The 21,979-nt window shown below is 40.9% G+C and overlaps 1 protein-coding gene across 1 annotated transcript in view; it reads right to left on the reverse strand.

The window, feature by feature from the left end:
• Nucleotides 1–782: 782 nt before the first annotated feature.
• Nucleotides 783–21,979, reverse strand: part of FNDC7 (fibronectin type III domain containing 7) — a 35,550-nt gene continuing 14,353 nt past the window's right edge. The window contains exons 5-14 of the mRNA XM_075003293.1: nt 19,670–19,930; nt 18,644–18,901; nt 14,768–15,022; nt 13,285–13,542; nt 12,491–12,745; nt 9,806–10,060; nt 8,922–9,182; nt 8,024–8,053; nt 3,827–3,895; nt 783–877 (exon numbers count right to left, since the gene is read on the reverse strand). Of these exons, the coding sequence (XP_074859394.1) occupies nt 783–877; nt 3,827–3,895; nt 8,024–8,053; nt 8,922–9,182; nt 9,806–10,060; nt 12,491–12,745; nt 13,285–13,542; nt 14,768–15,022; nt 18,644–18,901; nt 19,670–19,930 (1,997 nt within the window). The remainder of the gene's footprint in view (nt 878–3,826; nt 3,896–8,023; nt 8,054–8,921; nt 9,183–9,805; nt 10,061–12,490; nt 12,746–13,284; nt 13,543–14,767; nt 15,023–18,643; nt 18,902–19,669; nt 19,931–21,979) is intronic.

Raw genomic sequence — 21,979 nt, forward strand, 5'->3', positions numbered from 1 at the left:
AATAATAGTCAGACATTCTGCTAAGATGACATCACAAAGATATCAGGTAGAATAGCTATGCTGTGTCACAATTTAACTTGTCCGTTGTTTTCCACCTTAATGTTTTTTAAAGTAAATTGGTAGCAGTAATGGTGACAAACTTTCTAAGTACAAAGCCTGTGAATCCCTCCTCTGCAATAACAGCCCTGTAGCCAAACTCTCATATTTCAGTGGGTGGTAACTTAGATGCTAATAATGACATACTTTGAATATCAATTATTTTAAAGCTTCCCAAAGTATGTTAGGAAGGAGATGGATTATGTAATGGAGATTTGCATTCATGTTTCTGTGTAAGTGAGGAGAGGAGGGGGGAGAGCCTCCACATGAATAGCCTAAGGGAGGGTGCAGAAGATGTGTATATTAAAAGAGCTGTTTGTTAAAAATATGGGGTGATTGTATAGTTTAGTTTTCAAAAGTGGTTGCAGCCTGCATGATTTTATTTAAGGGGAGTATAAAAATCCAGTTTAAAAGCCTGGGAGCAATTAGTGCATGCAACATGTATGTTAAATCCTGCTCACCTTCAGTGAGAATTGCACTCATTTAGGCTTTAGTACATCTATAAAAATAGGTACAATGCATCTAAACTTACCTTACGTAGGGAAGAAGTGAGAGAACTGCCGTCTATGGTAAATCTTCTACAGCAAAGCTTTTAAAAGGCCAGGCCCTCGGCTGTATTAATTGTCATAATCCACTGCCTTCATATTATGAACTTTTAGGAAAAGCTGTAGCTTAGTGGTCATGCTTTACTGAGTCCATGTTATTTCTGGAGGTTTTTGGGAAGGGACAAGTCCAAACTTGCCCACAACAAGTTCTCTCCCTAACCTGAGGAGAGAACTTGCTGAAAACAGATTGAGCAACATTGGGGACTAAAATAATAAAAGAGCAAGGGCAGTGAAGGCTACAGGATCGAAAGCAGGGATTTGGGGGGAGACCAAGCAGCACCCACAAATGCTCAGAAAGCATCAAGGCAGCCTGTGGATGCAATCCAGAGGAACTATGTCTGGATATGTGATCTAAGGGAAGAGTGGAAATAAGCCTCTGATTCTGAGGCTGTGTCTACACGTGCCCCAAACTTCGAAATGGCCATGCAAATGGCCATTTCGAAGTTTACTAATGAAGCGCTGAAATGCATATTCAGCGCTTCATTAGCATGCGGGCGGCAGCGGCGCTTCGAAATTGACGAGCCTTGCCGCCGCGCGGCGCGTCCAGACGGGGCTCCTTTTCGAAAGGGCCCCGCCTACTTCGAAGTCCCCTTATTCCCATGAGCTCATGGGAATAAGGGGACTTCGAAGAAGGCGGCGTCCTTTCGAAAAGGAGCCCCGTCTGGACGCGCCGCGCGGCGGCAAGGCTCGTCAATTTCGAAGCGCCGCTGCCGCCCGCATGCTAATGAAGCGCTGAATATGCATTTCAGCGCTTCATTAGTAAACTTCGAAATGGCTATTTGCATGGCCATTTCGAAGTTTGGGGCACGTGTAGACACAGCCTGAGACCTATTATGATGGTCCTTGACAAAATCAAATTAATTACATATCAGTATTTAATTCAAGCATACTTAATGACTGTTCAACAGACTGAGCTAACTTTAATTAGAATTAAGTACAGTATTTGAACTCCTGCCCTGTGTCTACATGTGCTCCTTCCTTTCAAAAGGGGCATGTTAATGAGCGGGTTTGAAAGATGCTAATGAGGTGCTGCAGTGAATATGCACAGCCTCATTAGCATAATGGCGGCTGCAGCGATTCGAAAGTGCGGCCTTTCGAATCACGTACCGCCTGTGAAGACGGGACCTTCCGAAAGGACCCCCCCGCCACACAGTTTTCGAAAGCCCTTCCGCGATTCGAAAAGCTGCACTTTCGAATCACTGTGGCTGCCATTATGCTAATGAGGTGCTGCATATTAACTGCAGTGCCTCATTAGCATCTTTCGAACCCGCTTATTAGCATGCTCCTTTCGAAAGGAAAGGGTATGTGTAGACCCAGCGCTGGGGTGTGTCTACACTTGCATTCCTCTTTTGAAAGATTTATGAAGGTGTATGCAAATGAGGTGCATATTAGCACCTGATGGGGCTCCTTTTTGAAAGGACCCCGGCTACTTTGAAGTCCCCTTATTCCCATGAGCAGATAGGAATAAGGGGACTTTGAAGTAGGCCGGGTCCTTTCAAAAAGGAGCCCTGTCGGGATGAGCCGCGTGGCAGAGAGCCACATCAATTTCAAAGCCCTGCGGCCGCCCGCATACTACTGAAGTGCTGAATATGCATTTCAACGCTTCATTAGTAAACTTCGAAATGGCCATTGGCGTGGCCATTTCGAAGTTTGGGGCTAGTGTAGACACGGCCAAGGACTTTTGGTCTTTGATTTATTGACTTCATTTCAAGCAGATTTCAGATGATTCTGTGCACATTTCTAATTAACAAGTGTCAAATAAGAGATGTATCTCTGCATGCTAAATTTAAGCAGAAGTTGGGGCTGCTCATATCTGGGGGTTTGGTTCAGATCCACATCTAGCTATTCTAAGGCTACCAAGGCTGTGTCTACACTTGCATTCATCTTTTGCAAGAGGTATGCAAATGAGGTGCAGATTTGCATATGACACCGTATTTGCATGTTATTTCAAAATAGCTTCTTTTGAAAGAAGAAAACCAGTGTAGGCACTGCTGTTTCGAAAGTAAACCCCATCTTTGAAAGTATCCTTCTTCCCGGCAGCATCTACACTGGGTTTCTTTTGAAAGAAGCTATTTTGAAATAAGAATATGCAAATTAGGTGTTGGGTATGCAAATCTGCACCTCATTTGCATTTTCATTTTACCTAATTTGCATGCCTCTCAAAAGAGGAATGCAAGTGTAGACAGCCTAAGGGGAGTTGTAGGGGACGTAGTGAGGGGGTGTGGCCATTTGCAAGCTGCACTACTCAGGACCACTCCCTCAAGTGTTTCCATTGACATCAGACTGAATGCCGCAGAGATTAAGCATTACAAAGCAGTGAAGCTTGATTCAATTCAACAGAAGCAGCAAGCAGGCGAGTGTGTGATCCCAACTCTCCCGCCCTGCTTGGAATTAAGGGGGGCTCTCAGTGAATGCAGCTTGCTCTTAGGAAAAGGCTAATATCGTAGGAACTGGCTCTTTTTGAAGGACGAGCAGAATTATGCAGCCAAGGAGGACAGACCACATTGGATGTGAGGTTGGACACAATACAAGGTACTCCTCCGTGAGTATAGCGGCCCTCAGGTCATCAACACAGTGTAGTAAGGATGTGTGAATTTATCCTGAGGATTCTAAGGATTCATAAAACTTAAAAACATGTTGGTTGTGTCTACACTTGCATTCCGCTTTCAAAAGAGGCATGCAAATGAGGGAAATCAAAAATGCAAATGAGTCAGATTTACATATCAGGTGCTTCATTTGCATATTGTTTCAAAAGAAGAAAAAGCGTGTAGCTGTGGCTCTTTTGAAAGTAAACCCCATCTTCGAAAGAACACTTCTTCCTATTTTATTAAAAAAAGAGAAGATTTTTCAAAAGACTTATAAAAATGGAAAGAAGGGCTCTTCTGAAGATGGGGTTTACTTTCAAAAGAGCCACGTCTACGCTGCTTTTCTTTTGAAAGATGATCTTTCAAAAGAATATACAAATGAAGCACCAGATACCTAAATCTGCACCTCATTTACATTTTCAATTTTCCTCATTTGCATGCCTCTTTCAAAAGAAGAAGTCAAGTGTAGACAGAGCCTGTAATTTGCTTAATACATCCCAATTACAGATGTGATTTTAAGAAACAATTTCTTTTTCTTACCTGCCTGTCTGAACCACTGATTCCATCCAAACAAATGCTGTTCTTCACTTCTCTTTCCTCTGTAGATCACTACAACAAAAATTCAGAGGGCTAGACAAGTGCAGATGAGAGCAAAATATAAATGACAAGCACACAAGAAATCTTGATTTGAAAAATTGCTTAGAAAGGTGTTCCCAGCAGCTTCAGTCAGGTAATTGAAGAAAAGATTGTCTTCATTTGAAACCACAGGAAAAATGTAGAATGGACCATACAGACCGTGTCTACACTAGCCAAAAACTTCAAAATGGCCATTTCAAAGTTTACTAATGAAGCGCTGAAATACATATTCAGCGCCTCATTAGCATGCGGGCGGCCACGGCACTTCAAAATTGACATGGCTCGCCGCGGCGCAGCTCGTCAGACAGGGCTCCTTTTCGAAAGGACCCCGCCTTCTTCGAAGTCCCCTTATTCCTATGAGCAGATGGGAATAAGGGGACTTCGAAGAAGGCGGGGTCCTTTCGAAAAGGAGCCCTGTCTGACGAGCTGCGCCGCGGCGAGCCATGTCAATTTTGAAGTGCCGTGGCCGCCCGCATGCTAATGAGGCGCTGAATATGTATTTCAGCGCTTCATTAGTAAACTTTGAAATGGCTATTTCAAAGTTTTTGGCTCGTGTAGACAGTGCCTAGGGGAGTGTCTACACTTGCATTCCTGTTTCAAAAGTCATGCAAATGACGAAATTGGAAATGCAAATGAGGTACAAATTTGCGTATCTGACACTTCATTTGCATATCCCTATTTCGAAATAGCTTCTTTCGAAAGAAGAAAACCAGTGTAGATGCAGCTCTTTCGAAAGTAAACCCCATCTTCAAAAGAATCCTTCCCTTTTTTTATGGGAAGAAGGATTCTTTCGAAGATGGGGTTTACTTTCGAAAGAGCGGCGTCTACACTGGTTTTCTTTCGAAAGAAGCTGTTTCAAAATAGGAATGTGCAAATGAGGTGTCAGATATGCAAATGAGGTACAAATTTGTGTCTCTTTCGAAAGAGGAATGCAAGTGTGGACATACCCACCGTGTCACAAGTTGGTTAGCAGAAAGGAAGTAAGTGGTGCTTCAAAATCAGTAGCACAGTGTAGCTCAGTTTAATAATTGTAACTTGTCCAGGCCACGAAAGATAGAACTCACACTTTCAGTGTCAAGGGCTCTTTAGTGACCAAGAGGGGCTGAGACTGCAGTTTTAGGTCTCATGCAAGAGTATAAGTGTTTTGTAGCAGCATGCTGGAGCCATGGGACACTGCAAATTTGGAGGGTGTAATGATCCTTAAATAAAACACCAACACCCATCTGGTAGCATTCCAGTTTTCAGAGTCTTCCATCTAAGTGCGAGTAGGTCTGACGTGCTTAGGGTGTAAAACTAGTGAGACCACACTTGAATACTGTGTGGATGCAGGCCAAAATATAGGTAATGTTTGTAAAACATACTAATTAATTTAATTTTTCAATATTTGTACAGCTATCTATTCATGCAGGAGTGACTTAAGTTCCACTTAAATCTATTTTGAGTACAGTACAACCCTATTATCTGACCCCTGGTTATCCAGCATTCTGTTTTATCTGAAACCGCCCAGGAAAATATTTCATCACCGTTCCTGAAATGTGCAATTCACACACCCCAAATTATACCTCTCTGAGGCCCAGGAGAGGCAAAATTCAGCTTTGAGCTACCTGAAAAAAATTTCATAGCTATGACATTGAGCTCTCACAGCTTTACAGAGGCAGAAACAAGTACTTTGTCACTATCTTTTTTATGCTGTAGAGAGAGAGGCATGTTAGTTTGTAATCTATCAAAACAAAAAAGCAGTCATGTAGCACTTTAAAAACTAACAAAATAATTTATTAGGTGATGAGCTTTTGTGGGACAGACCCACTTCTTCCGACCATAGCCATATCAGAGCAGACTCAATATATAAAGCACAGAGGTCCAAACATCATTATCGAGGTTGACAAATCAGAAAAATTGTTATCGAGGTTGGCAAATCCAAAGAGCAGAGAGCCAGCAGGAGTGGGGTGTGGGGTGGGGAAGTTAAGAGTTAGATAAAACAAAGTATATAAAAGAGTCCTTATAATGGACTAGGTCATTGCTGTCCTGCTTCAACCCACATGTTAATGTGTTGAATTTGAATATAAATGACAGTTCTGAGCATTCCCTCTGAAAACAGTTGTTAAAGTTCCTTTTCAGTAAAACACAGACTTTTAGGTCATTGAGAAAATGGCCCACTCCATTAAAGTGCTGGCTGACAGGTTTGCGTGTCAGGAGTTTTTGCTGTCTGTTTTGTGTCCATTCATTCTTTGAAGAGTGTTTGCAGTCTGTCCTATATACATCGTGTGTGGGCATTGTTGGCACATGATGACATATATGATGTTAGTTGAGGACCAGGAGAATGTGCCCGAGATTCTGTGAATAAGATGGTTAGGTCCAGTGATGGTATATCCGGAATAGATATGTGCACAAAATTGGCAACAGGGATTGTTTCAAGGAAAAGTTCCAGGATTAGTATTACGATGGCATAGCCCATGGTTGCTAGTGAGAATCCTCATAAGGTTGGGAGGTTGTCTGTAAGAGAAAACAGGCCTGTCACCTAGGGCCTTCTGGAGTGTGGCATCCTGATTTAGGATAGGTTGTAGGTCTTCAATGATGCGTTGCAGTGATTTGAGTTGGGGGCTGTACATAATGACCAGTGGTGTTCTGTTGTTGGCTTTTTTGGGGCCTATCTTGGAGTAGCTGGTTTCCGGGTATTCGTCTGGCCCTGTTTGGTTTGTTTTGGTTTTTTTTTTTTTAAACTTCTCCCAGTGGGTAATTTAGGTTTATGAATGTTTAGAGATCTTGTTATTTTTGATCTGTCAGTGGGATCAAAGCAGATGTGATTGTACCTAAGCGCTTGACTGTAAACAATGGATTGTGTTGTGTGTGCAGGATGGAAGCTAGAAGCGTGTAGGTAAGTGTAGCAGTCAGTGGGTTTCCGGTAGAATGTGGTACTGATCATCCATCATTGATTTGTACTGTAGTGTCCAGGAAATGTATCTCTCGTGTGGAGTGGTCAAGGCATAAGTTGATGGTGGGGTGCAGATTGTTAAAGTCTCTGTGGAATTCTTCTAGAGTCTGTTTACCATGGGTCCAAGTTACAAAGATGTTATCCATGTATCGTAAATAAAGGAGAGATAATAGAGGACGTGAGCTGAGGAATTGTTCCAAGTGAGCCATAAATATATTAGCATATTGTGGGGCCATGTGGATGCCTGTAGGACTGCCACTAATCTGGAGGTAATTTATATTCAACACACTAACACATGGTTTGAACTGGGACAGCCATTACCTGGCCCATGATAAGGACTCTTTTACATATTTTGTTTTATCTAACTCTTAACTTCCCCACCCCACACTCCCCTCCTGTGGCCCCTCTGCTCTTCTGATTTGTCAACTTTGAAGACAATTTTGGACCTCTGCGCTATATTGAGTCTGTTCTGGTATGGCTATGATCTGAAGAAGTGGGTCTGTACCACAAAAGCTCATCACCTACTAAATTATTCTGTTAGTCTTTAAAATGCTACATGACTGATGTTTTGTTTGATATAAAGGAGAACTTTCCATTCAGAACAGCACTTACCTTCTACTTTAAATTGTATCACCTTTATATACAGGTAAGTTATTTTACAGAAGTTGTAATACAGGTTGGAGCTTCCTTGTCTGGCAACCTAAGAGTCTGAAAGACCAGGGGAGATCAGGCCTCCTGCCTAAGGGGGACACCAGCCTCCCCAGTGGGCTCCCCTCCTTGGCCACAGGGCTCCGCTGCCCCCTCTGCTACTGGGTCTGCTGGCTGCTACTGCTACCAGCCCCACCTCCCCTGGCCCCATGGGCTGCCAGCCCACCAGACATGCTTCACTCCCAGCTGCCAGCAACTTTTGCCACTAGAGCTCTCTGGTCCCGGAGTTCTCTGATCTAGTAACATGGACCAGGGATGCTGCCAGGCCCGAGGGTTCTAGATCAGAGAGGTCAACTGTACATATGTTAGGAGACAATTCTATGTATGCCAGATCTGAGTTCCCTTAGCCAAAAATAATATAAATTATTTAAAGGTAAAATACTTTTCATTCTAAGAGAAACATATCTGTTAGCTAGAACACCATTTTCATTAGCAGTAAAAACCTGACAGTACTCTCATACCCATTCCAACAGAACTTCCAGAGCAGGTCACTAGAATGAAACACAAAAAGGTCATTAAGTGTATAATTACAAGCCCAAAAAAGAAGAATTTATATAGTTAAGGCCATATTATACAATTAGGCAATCTCATTACATCTTAGCATGTTTAAAAATGTCATAAATGGACCTGAATTTCTAATACGAAAAAAATTATTGTTTTAGGGGTCAGTGCTTCCAAGATAATTCTGCTAATATAGAATCATTTTACAGGAATATTATAAATACAATTTGTTTCTATAAATATGGATCATTAGTATTGATTTTGATTTTTAATGAAGAAAGAGAACGAAAGTATTTAAAAACCAGTATGTATGAAGAATTACATTAAGAGCAGACTCAGAAAAAAAGCAAATAAGAGTTTGATACCCAACAACCAAAACTGATCCCCAAAGAGTAAACCTAGATTAAAAAAAAACAAAACAGCCTTCTGAATTTTTGTCATTCCTTTCCATCTGTGTGCTAACCACTAGTACCCAATTCACCATTACCAGTCTTTTTTTCTAATATAGATTATTCATGTCAGGATCAAAAAAAATCCATGAGAGCTGGAGTGTTTGTTTTACTGCCAAACACAAAAGTAGAAGATGCCCTTGATTTCTATGCACTGAACCAGAAATATTCCTTTTGTACTTCATGTTACAGACAGTAAGGTAACCTCTTTGTAGGTTATGTGCTTAACCAGTATTGAATAGAAATCTTCTGCTCCATGCTCCTATCTTTTGTCCTCTTATTCTGGAATATGCAGAGACACAACTATACATCAGAATTTGGTGCTGTAGAATTACTCTATACATTACACAAACATGCATCTAACAAAACATCCATAGGACAAAAGACATGAAAGGACTATAAGTTTTACCTGAATATATTTTTTTGGGGCAAAACGAAAGTTTTGATCCTTTTTCAGGAACTGGAGAAACTACCACGGTATAGACATCCCCACAAGGTATCTCAGTGACATCACAGTAACTCAAACCTGAAGGAGGGGTACAGGTGAAATTGCCTTTTGATCCATATAGATCTGTACTATACTTTATCAACCTTGCAGAAGCTCGCCAGTGTATTCGGATACCATTAGTACCCAGCCTATATAATTTCACCCCAGAAGGACAGCAAGCACCTAATAAAGAAAATAAACAAGATTATATTTTTTCTTGGAAGGAAACTACGTTTCTTAACAGGTTTCACAGCTGATACCAATGTTCTAATTTCAAAAGTTCACCACCTCACACAAAGGAAGTGTAATTGTACAAGGTAATGGTGGTGAATAAGGGAATAAAAATCATCCCCCCTCCCCCCAAACTCAAAAGCAGGCTCTGGGACTGGAATACTGTCCCTTTGCAGGCACTGTTTACGGTCATAGATTGGAATACTGGTCATGCATTAGGGGGAATATTAGGGCTATTGGATCCAAACAATTTTAGAACCTGTGGCCTATCTCCCATTGCCAAACTTCAGCAAGATATTGACTTGTGTGGATCTGGTGTTCCACTTGAAAAACGAAGGGTTTAGAAGTCTCCTTGCAAAGTCAGTCTGCCTCAGTGCAGATTTACCATGAGGCTTAAGTGGTACAAAGGGCCTTGTATGAATTTCAACCTAAGTATATTTAACTATTTAAAACAGAGAGCTACAAGGGTTTTAGCAATTTCTTTAATCTGACTTATAACCAGGAAAATTAAAATAAATCATCTGCTTATTTTATTGTGTTTTTTTTCTTTTTAATTCCATTTATTGTTTACATACTGGAAGAATAGTCTTGATAAGTGCAGTCTGAGGCCAAACCATTTTCACTAATCACTTTCAGAGACACTGTATAGTTGGTGCCACAATTAATGCATCCTAGGAGACAGTGGTTTTGGAGAGTGTGGCACTTGGCCTGTCCTTTTGGCGATTCCAGTGTTGTTACATAAGACTTTGCACCAAGCCCAAAAGACCAGCTGATATTTGTTACAGACTGCATCACTGGAGTTATAGTCAGATCACTGGGGCAACAAGGAGCTTAAAAGGAAACAAAGAAAGGAAGGTCAACTTTATTGTGTCCACTAGGGTTCTACACAGGTTCAATGATTTTGTTTGAGAAATAGCTTATTTAAAATCTATTAAAAAATGTACATTTTGTCAACCAAATTTTTATTAAGGCTGTGGTCACACTTGGCCAAAACTTCAAAATGGCCATCCTAATGGCTAAATTGAAGAATACTAATGAGGTGCTGAACTGAATATTCAGCACCTCATTAGCATTTGCATACTGCCAGCCACGGCACTTTGAAAGCGCTGTTTTTGATCGCATGCGGCTTGGTGTGGCTACACGGGGATCCTTTTTGAAAGGACCCCACACATTTCAAAATCCCCTTATTCCCTTCAGCTGAGAGGATTAAGGGGATTTTGAAATGTGTGGGGTCCTTTTAAAAAGGACCCTCCCATAGCTGCACCGAGCAGTGCACATTTGAAAGCGGCACTTTCAAAGTGCCACCGCTGGCAGCATCTGAATGCTAATGAGGCACTGAATATTCAGTTCAATGCCTCATTAATATTCTTCGATTTGGCCATTAGCATGGCCATTTCAAAGTTTTGGCCAAGTGTGGTCACAGCGTTAGGCTGTGTCTATACTTGCATTCCTCTTTTGAAAGAGACATGCAAATGAGGGAGATGGACAATGCAAATGAGGTGCAGATTTGCATATCTGGCACCTCATTTGCCTATTCTTCTTTTGAAAGAGCTTCTTTCAAAAGAAGAAAACCAGTGCAGACACTGTTCTTTTGAAAGTAAACCTCATCTTCGAAAAAAATCCTTCTTCTCTTTCTTTATGGGAAGAAGGATCCTTTCAAAGATGGGGTTTACTTTCGAAAGAACAGTGTCTACACTGGTCTTCTTCTTTCGAAAGAAGCTCTTTCAAAAGAAGAATAGGCAAATGAGATGCCAGATATGCAAATCTGCACCTCCTTTGCATTTTTAACTTCCCTCATTTGCATACCTCTTTTGAAAGAGGAATGCAAGTGTAGACACAGCCTTAATCTTAAGGCCTGACACAGCTCTTGTTGAAGTCTGTGGGAGTCTTCTCATTAATTTCAGTGGGAGACGGGTCAGGCCATGGGAAAGAAAAATCATCTTAATAGCAATTAAAAAAGAAAACTAAGTTCTTTTTAGCTAATGTTACCAAAATAGTCAGATAGTAAACTTCAGCATGCTCAAGTAGCTAACATCTAATGTATACAATAGCAGGATAATATAAATTATTTATTCCTTCTTTATCCATTGTGTGAGATAGTTATTACGCCAGGGCTAGTACAGGTTGCACCTCCTGAACCTGGCACTTTCCGGTTTGGCAGGACCAGGGAAACTACTGTACCAGAGAGCTGGGGCAGGAGGGCAAGCCAGTGTCATGGGGGGCAGCGGGACCAGGCTGGAGGTGGCACCCCACTTGCAACTTCCCCAGGGCCAAGGCATTGGCATCCCCCAGCAGGGCTTCGGCTGGGGCCAGAACACTGGCATCTGACATTCCGTAGCAGCCAGGAGGGGCTGGGACCAGAGCACCAGTATCTGTCATGCCCCAGCAGCCATGCAGAGAAAGGGACATGGCTGGGGGCAGGACTGGAGTGCCAGGGAATCAGCGTCAGCATTGAGCTGCACATGGAGAGCTGGGGAAACAGTGTCAGGGAGCCACAGCAGTGGCAGGGAGCAGGGAATGGGAGGCATTAACCTCCTCTGGTCTGACAACGTCCCTTGTTTGGGACCACTCAGGTCCCAAGGGTGCCAGACCAGGTAGGTGCAACTTGCATGTGAAAATTGTTCCAGATAGTAGATCTTGGTAATAAACAAAAGGGTCTACAATACATTACCAGAACCTCAATGCTTTTCTCATTCACATTAAGGATCAAAAGTGCTGACAAGGAAGCCATGCATTGCATGAAGAGATTACGTTATTGTTTGATAAGCAATGACCCAGGAAACATAAGTGCCTATATTGGAATTTATCAGCAGGATACAGCTATTGACGATTAACATGATCTCTCACTCACACACACACACACATTTGAGAAGATGCCGTTCCATCCAGTAGGAAAGAATAATACATGTAGATACACCGTGGAAAAAAAAAGCCACATGGACATAGAGATGCACACATTTAGTTCAGTATTCATATGTATGGCTCTGTCTAGATTGCCGAGAATTTTTGGCAAAAGATATGCAAATTGCACAACGCATTTGCGTATTTCCCGCCAACAGTTTTATTGTGAGAGGCTTTCCTGACATTTGGCCCATCCACACAGGGCCAAATGTCAGGAAAACCCCCTTTGCTGAAACAGCCCTTCTTCCTCGTGGAATGAGGAAGACTGGGATGTTGGCAGATGGCTCCTGATGCCTGCATTCTAAACACAGCCTATATGAAAAAGTTATATCTTCAGTTACATACTGATCACCACGTACCTGTCTCTAAAGGCACATTATAACTAGGTAAGCTTTGTCCTGCTGTTGTGCTTGCCACAGCACTAATAGAGAAAACTGATCCACAGGGAAGATCAGTTATGCTACAGGAATTTCCAGAGCTTGTGCAGTGCCACAATCCAGCCTCTCCTCTAGCAGTAACAATGTATATAGCTTCGTCATTATTGGCTTTCCAGTGCACACTAATTACGGAAAGATCATCCTTTGAGACACTTTTTATTTCAGGACTGCATGGAGCTGAAAGATTTAGGACAGAGCAAATTTAAGACATGTTATCAGTTCATAGCTTCCATTTTGTGTTGTGATGTCAATAGCTGCAGATTTTTGTTGATATTTGACAAACTCACTCAGCCTGCGTGATATCCTAGTCAATAATCTTTGACTAATTTGGAACTGTTTATGTACAAAGAAGCTTTAAATGGATTTTATAGGCAAAACCTCTTGAAAAACTGGCACATTAAAGTTCTGCGTACAAAGACACATACTGGAGTCATGCAAATAATTTTCAGAAGTGCTGATAACCTAGCAGGTTCCAATTTGGCCACTTTTTAGGTGCCTGGTTATGGATTTAGAAATCCAATTTTAGGCACCCATTTCTGAAAATCTTTACGTGAGATTTTCTTTACATCTGCAACTATGAATTACAATAACCTTAGCACACACATTATGATTTTCTCCTTCAAAGAATGTTATGACTGCTAATTATTTAACTACAACAACAATGTAAACAACTAATTGTTTTGCATGTTAAGAGAAGTGAAAAAATAGCCACATACCTGTTGACACGTATTTAGACATGCATGATGTATTGCTACCCCTGATTTCACTGAAAGAATACACAGTGATGTTATACTGGGTGTTACACTGCAATGCAGACAGGATGCAAATTGTGGCAGTGTCATTACACAGCACTATACCAATCCCACCAACAGCTTTTGTTTCATACATTTCAGCACCACGAACAGGAGACCAGACAATCTCAAGTGTATTGCTGGACACAAACAGTGGGTAAAAGTCATTGGGGCAACAAGGTGCTAAAAAGGCAAAAAAGAGAGGAAATGTCAACAGCATTCATTAACTGAAAAATACTAAATATTAAACAAGGAAATGACTTGTTTACACAAACACTTCTTATGTGAAATTTCCACTGTTAAAAATGAATGATGTTCTCCATACTGAAGTTCATTTATTGAAAACTTACTATATACAAATAAGTGTCATGTCCCTCATCCTATCGGGATAAAGAGAATTCTACTACGTACTCTTTTTGATAGTCCAGGTATATTCTTACACGTCTTTAGAGTCCCTACCATAGCAGTCAGTAATAACCCATCAAAAATAATACTGTACATTTACATTGCATGTTCCATTTTAGGTCCTCCAACATTTATAGATCAGTATACTAAGACTCGCAAGACATTTTCTCATGTCATACGTGATGAAACAGGCACAGGGAAGGTTAGGGACTTACCCAAGATTATATACCAATGCTATGGCAAACTGTCTTGACTCTCAGTCCTCCCAATCCTTTCCCCACTTTTGAACATGTTTTAGAATGATCAAATGATCAAACCTTTTAATTTATGAACTGGTATCACATTTGACTATTAAACTGGCTATTCAAATAAACATGGGCTAAAATTTAAACCTTAGCATTTTTCTGTTTTAAGAATACATTTACTAAAGCACTAGTTAACATTGATAATTAGGGCTGGTCAAAATTTTTCTTCAGATTTTTTCCAGAGAAAAATTGGGGTTTTAAATCTTTTTTTGTGGCAAAATAAAGTTTTGATTTTCTGTTGAAAAACGGAACACTAAACGATTAAAAAAATTCTCTGTAAAAATGTCACCTGAGTGCCGCATCCTCCCAATTTCCCTTATAGCCTACGTTCTCAAGCCACTCTACATCTCCCACAACACACGAGGGCCAGGGACTTTGGAGACGTACTGTAGTAAATCAGAAAGAGAGGAGAATGTGGTATATTATGGAAGATGTAGCCCAGGCAGGGAATCCAGTCCACAGAGAACTATGGGAACAAGTGGCACTGCTGGACAACTTCCATGAGATACCAGGCAGCATTTCCAAATCTACACTTTAAAGTTTTCTGCCCAAGCTTTTTGTGTCACAGCCAAGCATTTCAGCTTTCAATTTCCTGCCAAACATCACTAATTTCTCCAGGGGAAATAAAAACCTACTTCTGTTGTTAATACTACTACGGGAATCACAAAATATATCTGCATAAATAAAGTGCTACTTACCTGTAGTATAATTGAATACATCCCCTAAAGGACTTTGTCCTGCCTTGTTATATGCAAAAACACTGATGAAGTAGGTGAAACCACAGTCTGACTGGAAGTAGCATTGGGTATGTGATGTGTTACAGTGCACTTCCAAGCCATCATCACTCTTCACAAAAACCACATAATAATCTCCAAAACCTACATTAGACCATGACACTGACAAATTACCAGGACTGTCCTCTTCTATTGTTATACTTCCTGGTGCACAAGGAACTGGGAAAACAGATTTAAAACAAAAAGAGGGGAGAAAAGGTTACAACTGTACACCCAGGATTTTATTTAAGCAACATTTTTGCTAAACAAATATCAAGGAAAGATAAACAGAATTTATCAGATGTGTTTAGTTTGAATAGCTGGCACATGTCCAGTTTAGAAAAAAGAAACTTGTCCAGATTTATAAGGAAACTGGCATGACATGCATGTGGTTATTTTAACATAGCACTTGTTCACCATATGAAAATGAGTGTGTAAAGTGTAAAAGCATGTATAATTTATAAAACTTCTATAGAACAAAATATACACTACTGCAGACACATACATAAAAAAAGATCTCATGTTAAGAGCCACACGTAAATAACAGCAAAGACATCCTGCAGTATTTCAACAAGGAAGTGGAATATCCTATCACAGCAGTTTTTAGGTTTGGATCGCATTCAGCAAAATTGGCTGAATAATAGTTGGCAAGGGATGCCCTGAGGGATGTGAGGGATGTAAGGGATGTTACAACCTTGTGAAATTGCTGCAAATAATTTTTGTGTTTGTATTGCATCACATTTGGTCTTTTTGCTTTGGTTTCACTTTATGATGGCATCGCACTATAACCCTCACAAATGAGGACCATGTAGTTCACTGATTTAATAACATTTCCTTTTCCCTTCTTAGTTCAGGGGTTTACATCACAAGCAAGAAATTCAGTGTAGTAGAGCTAATCTGGTTGGAAATGGAGACTTCTCAGTCTGCATTATTATTAATCATCATCATCTGTGTTTGAGGTAGCATGCAAAGGCCCATTCAGGGCTCCATTGTGCACAGCGCTGTACAAATAAGGAAACATGGTCTTTGATGTAAGAGTGGCCCAGGACAAGAATAACAGGATCACCAGAGGTCACTGGGTATGTTGGCACTGCAGAACTTTGTGTAAGGACTGCTGTGGAAGCATGAATTTGAGGAATGTGTTCTTTACAGATCACTTACATGGAAGGGGAAGAGCTTCAGGGTGTGTATATGCAAATAAATAGTTGCTTTCTTTGCAAGATGTGCTGGGTAGCACATGATGCAGGGTGTTTTGCCTATTGTAAACAACTTGTGGTTGTAAAGTTACAACGTATGCTATCACCCAGTGTATGAATTGTGAAATATCACCAACACCTGAAATTATTGTGGGGATTTAGGGCAGTCGTAAGATGTGGATCACACAGGGCTCCCCTCAGCAGAGCACTGTGAAGCAGGAAGCAGGAGGGGTACTAGTTGAACCACCTGGGAGCATTAGTCCTCCCCACCACTGTTCTAAGACAGAACTAAAGCCCAGACCAATGCCGGACTCTGTAGTTATTTTGTGAGAATCCACCCTGGTGGATATTGAGAGTCTTGTGACTAGGACCAGAGCTGAAATCACTGGCAGCTGAAGCAACAGAGATCTAAACTCACTGGGTTTTGCCTGGAGCCAAACCCACAAAACAGCGGCAAAGTGGCTGGCAAGATGTGGCCAGCGGAGCACAGCAGGCAAGGGAGGCTGGTGGAGTGCAGCGGATAAGTGGCGAGCAAGAGGTGGCTAGCAGAGTTCCGTGGGAAAGCGGCCAGCAAGGGAAAGCTGGTAGAGCATAGCTGGCAAGTGGCCAGCGGAGGGAAACGGCAAGGAGCCAGCGAGTGATCCTGTCCCAGTGCAGCAAGAGTCTCCATACTGATGTACCTGTGAACTCTGGGATGGTAAGGACGGGAGAGCTGAGGTGGAGATACACTCAATAAGTGGGGCTATACGGATAAAGAGCTCAGCAGACTCTGGGGACAGTGCCTTGCTTAATGGGGTTTACCTTTCCTTCATTTATTGCATGTGCCACTGTGTAAATTTGTGTTAGGTTACTGTTATTATACAAGCTATTTCTATCTCAGACCCTGTGCTTGCGAGAGGAGAAAAACTGCCTTTACAGGCTGCCAGCAGATAGGGTGATATTGTACCAGGTTACTGGATGGGGGCTCAAGTCAGTTGGTGGCTTTATTGACGGAATCTCCCAGGAACTGAACCCGGCCCTTCTGGCAGTCACCTGCCATTAACAGAAAGGTTACATTCATAATGTTTTGCATTTTACAGCATACTTTTGAAGAATTTCAAATAATTTTTCTCATACAGCCAAAATAAATCTTACAAAGTCTGTGCAGCCAATTATGGGAAGGTGGCACCCTTATAAACTGAAACATATACAGGTTAAATGATTTTCCCAGGATTGCAGAGTGAGGCTGTGGCAGAAACAGAATACAGATCTCCAGACTTATAGCTCTGTGCCTGAAACACAAGATTATCCTGTCTCACTCAGTATGAGGAGGCCTGCACACCAACTACTTACATTGGGCATATTCTCCTCTTCAACCAGTTTTAGACTGGTTTAACTCTATTGACATTATTGGAGTTGCTTCTGATTTTCACTGGTGTGAGAGGACAATCAGGCCTGCTGTATCTGTCAACTAAATATGCCATTCTCAAATAAATCCAAAGGAAAAAAATGAAGTGAGCACTGGAGTCAGAAGGCAACTGTGAAACTTCATATGTGAAGTACAACAAAAATATCAGAATAGACTCTCTTCAACCATTCATTTGCACCCTCCCTTCCCTTTCCTCCCTACCTTGGTTCCTTGTCCATTTTTTGTTCCTTTCTCCTAATAAAGATCTTTTGTTTCAGCATCTGGTGTGCCATATTTTATCTACTAGATCAGCTCTGAGAGATGGGCATTAAGTGGGAACCTTAGAAGGAGGCCTGTAAAATTCCTTATTGGTCTCCTGGTCAGAGCCTTGGCCTCATCCTTATACTACCTCCCCATGAGTGATGGTTCAAGTTTACCCAGGGTCTTGATAGCTTTTGGTAGTACAGGTCCTAACAAATGGCCTTGAAAGTGGAAATTCTGCAGGAGGGAGGTAATGGTGAAGGTGGCTATAATAGACCCTTCACCGACGGACTTGAAACCAACCCCCAAGAGAGAATGGCAGGGACTAAGAATTTTGGGGAATTATATGGCATGCTGGCACTTTGAAGTCTGACACTTGGAAGTTGCCGCAGGGGAGAATTAGCCTAATGAAGTGCTGCATATGCATCACAGCACTTATTAATAATCTGCCATCAGCCTGATTACCATGCCCGCTTCGAAGAAGGTGGCAAGTGTAGATATAGCCAAATAGTATTTAAATGTTCTGAAATATCTTAGGATATGTCTAAACAGCTTCAGGGGAAATGACTATATTAATTAAGGGTATGTTTACACAGCAGTTATTTCAAAATACAGCTTATTTCGAAATAGAGCCATTGGACAAACTATGGCTTATTTCAAAATAGGCTCTATTCCCTCTCTACACAGTCCCTATTTTGAAATAGGTTGAAATAATCACTATTCCTCGTGGAATGACGTTTACCTATTTGAAATGTGCCAACCACTATTTTGAAGTTATTTCAAAATAGTGGCTGCATTATGTAGATGCTAGCAAAGTTATTCAAAATAACTTTGGTATAGTAATTTTCCCTTCAATCTGTTTAGTACAATTTAGGCAAGTTCAGCTTTCTTCTCTCATTTTATGGCAAAAAAGAAATAACATTATGAGTCAGAGAAGGGTCAGTATCACTCACATACCAGTTTTTAAACTCACTGAATCTGTAGGTTTACTGGATCCAGCATCATTATTTGCCACAACATAAAAAGAGTACTCAGATCCACACTGGAGTGAAGCCAAAGTGCAGGAAGTGGAAGATGTGCTACAGTTCAGTTTGGAGGGTCCACTGGCGGCTGTCACACTGTAATTTAGAGTCCCGTCTGTCGGCATCCAAGAAATAGTGGCACTCAAAAGTCCACTATCAAAAGCAACTTGAACATCTGATGGTGCACCAGGACCTACATTAGTTAGAAGCAACTGTAAATATACTTACATGACATTTATACTACAGCAGAAAGTCCATCTATGCTACAAATCTTCAGCTACATGAATAATATAGGTTGCATTATCAAGGGATCTACACTGGTTGGGGCTGACAGAAGAAACTCTCCTGTCAACTTCCCTTACTTTCCTCGTCTGGGATAGAGTAGACAGGTCAACCGCAGTCGCCCTGGCGGGGGGGGTCTTAATTACACAGGCTAAATTGACTGCTGGTGGATCGATGTCAGATCATTGATCCAGGCTATAGTGTAGAAACTGGCCTAGTATCTGGGATAATCCTCAACGAGGGCCCCGAATCCAAACATCCTGTAATTTTGGGAAACATAACATACAAGTGTAACTTTTGTGGTTTAGATTCCAGGCATCTTTTTACACCTTTTACAGTTACACAGAACTTTTCAAGCAATTACTCTGATTTTGGTTTGACACAAAAATTTCTGTTGAAATTTTAATATTTATATAAATATTAATGAACATATCTTAAGCTCCTTTACTCATTTCTTGCTCAGGCAAAACTTAAGTTGAAGTCAATGGTAAATCTATCTAAAATATATAGCTGTGTAATTTTACTCATAACCTATAACTTTCCTGAGCACGGAACTGGCATAAATTGTCATAGCTCCATTGGGACAATATGTCTTGCCAGAAACACACATACTACTATGAGTATTTTAAATTATAATTGTTATATTAATTGTGGTTTGAGAAGAGAAAACAGTTCTTACTTGTTATTTGGTTGTATGTAAAATCATCTCCTGGTATTCCATTAACATTCCAGGCATATGCCTTGATTGTATACAGAGTTCCTGGATCTAGACTGGTAAACATCAAAAAGGTTTGGGTGGTGTTCTCTTTCATCATAGAGCCTAAACCATCTGATCTCATGATGGACACAGAGAATCCAACTGCCATATATACAGCTTCCCAGCTCACCACTATGGTGTTATAGGTTGGAGAACTTACAGACAGGACTGGCGCAGCCAAGACTGTTAAATACAAATATACATTAACTTTCAGGATTTCCATTAATATATAACTGTCTAAAAGTTGAAAAAGCCAAATTCAGCATAGGGTAAACAGAATTAACTTTCATGGAAGTGTCTGTGGTGATTGTAAATAGCAGCATAAGTTGACCAGAGAATGAAGCGGTAAAGTCATCATATTTTGCACTTATTAACTATTTAGTAGACTTGCACAGTGAAAGTGACTGGTACACCAAACGGTGAAAAATGGAGGAGTGCAGCAGGAAAAGTAACTAAAAGTACTGTGTGAGGCCAGTTACCCTCCTTTCAGTTGCTCTCCCATCCCTTCCAACCATTAAGAATGCTAGTGTCTGTCTTCCACTAAAAAGTAAAAGCACAAGTTTACACTGATGAGCTAAACAATATATAAAGAAGTACAGATACAGATTATATTGACATTGGTTTGGACAGCTATATTACTTATGCAAGTTATGCAGGTCACCCTAAATGCATTCCAATATTTTTTTATACCATGCCACCCATCATGTTTTCTCTATCTGCCTAATATATATGTCATAAAGGCTACGTATACACTAGCACAAATCTTCAAAATGGCCATTTCGAAGATTACTAATGAGGTGCTGAAATGCATATTCAGCGCCTCGTTAGCATGTTGCTGGCCATCGGTTTTCAAAATTGCCGCATTTTGCTCCCACGAGGCTTGTCCAGATGGGGGTCCTTTTTGAAAGGACCCCGCCAACTTCGAAATCCCGTTATTCCTATCAGAAGGTTTATAGATTTAGAGATTTATAGATTTCTGAAATGCATTAGCTATAATTTTTCTCTAAGGCCTGGACAGTTGGCCTGGAGAGTCTAGCTTCATAGCGAGAAGAATATAAAAACAGTACCAATAAAAATAATTTAAAGCTCTTTGGCCGTGTCTATGCTAGCACAAATCTTCAAAATGGCCATGCCAGCCATGGCTCTTCCAAATTGCTGCGTTTTGCTCCCATGCAGCTCGTCCAGATGGGGGTCCTCTTTGAAAGGACCCCGCCAACTTAAAAATGCCCGTATTCCTATCTGCTGATTTTGAAGTTGAATTTCAAGGATTTCGAAGGGGATTTTGAAGTTGGCAAGGTTCTTTCAAAAAGGACCCCCATCTGGACAAGTTGGATGGGAGCAAAATGCAGAAATTTTGAAGAACTGTGGCTGGCGGCATGCTAATGAGGTGCTGAATATGCATTTCAGTGTCTCATCAGTAATCTTCAAAATGGCCATTTGCATGGCCATTTTGAAGGTTTGTGCTAGTGTAGACATGGCCAAAGTTTTACATTATTTTTATTGATACTGTTTTTATATTCTTCTCTCTATGAAGCTAGACTCTCCAGGGCAACTGTCCAGGCCTTAGAGAAAAATTATAGCTAATGCATTTCAGAAATCTATAAAATTCACTCAGCATAACTTATTCATAAAAATGTCCTGACTTTAAGGCCCAATCTCTGAATGCTGTGCCTCAAAGGCAGAGTGGGAATCTCTCTTTTCTGAATAGATAAAGCTCCCATTTCTAGTCTTGATGAGACATTAGACAGATTTTGTCATTGGTCCAGGTCCAAATACTGCTTATACTGACACAGCCAAATTTTGAGAACTGGTCAAATGTGAATGATAAATACAATATATCTTACGGCAGAGTAGTATAACAACTGGGTATTGCTACTACATGCATGGGCCTATGTCTGCTTTTCAGTTATATAGCACCTTCCACCAAAGGATGGCAAAGTATGTGAAAACACTAAATCTTCATGTCATTCTCCACATTTGTACAGAAGAGAAATGAACGCATCGAGAAGTTAAGTGCAAAAGCAGAACTGAGAACTCAATTCAGAAATCCTGTCCTATGTACTGGTCAGGAGGCTACTACATCTATATCTATATATACCTATATAGTGCTGAACACCACAATGGTGATATGTTCAATATAAAAAAAAATTACAATATTGTACTAATTCATCGCCAGTAACTGTGTGAGCTGGTTTTACCTCTCTATACTGGAATTTTAAAAGATAGTTAGAA

This window comes from Carettochelys insculpta, chromosome 9 (assembly GCF_033958435.1).
Source record: "Carettochelys insculpta isolate YL-2023 chromosome 9, ASM3395843v1, whole genome shotgun sequence".
In the NCBI taxonomy this organism is placed as follows: domain Eukaryota; kingdom Metazoa; phylum Chordata; order Testudines; family Carettochelyidae; genus Carettochelys; species Carettochelys insculpta.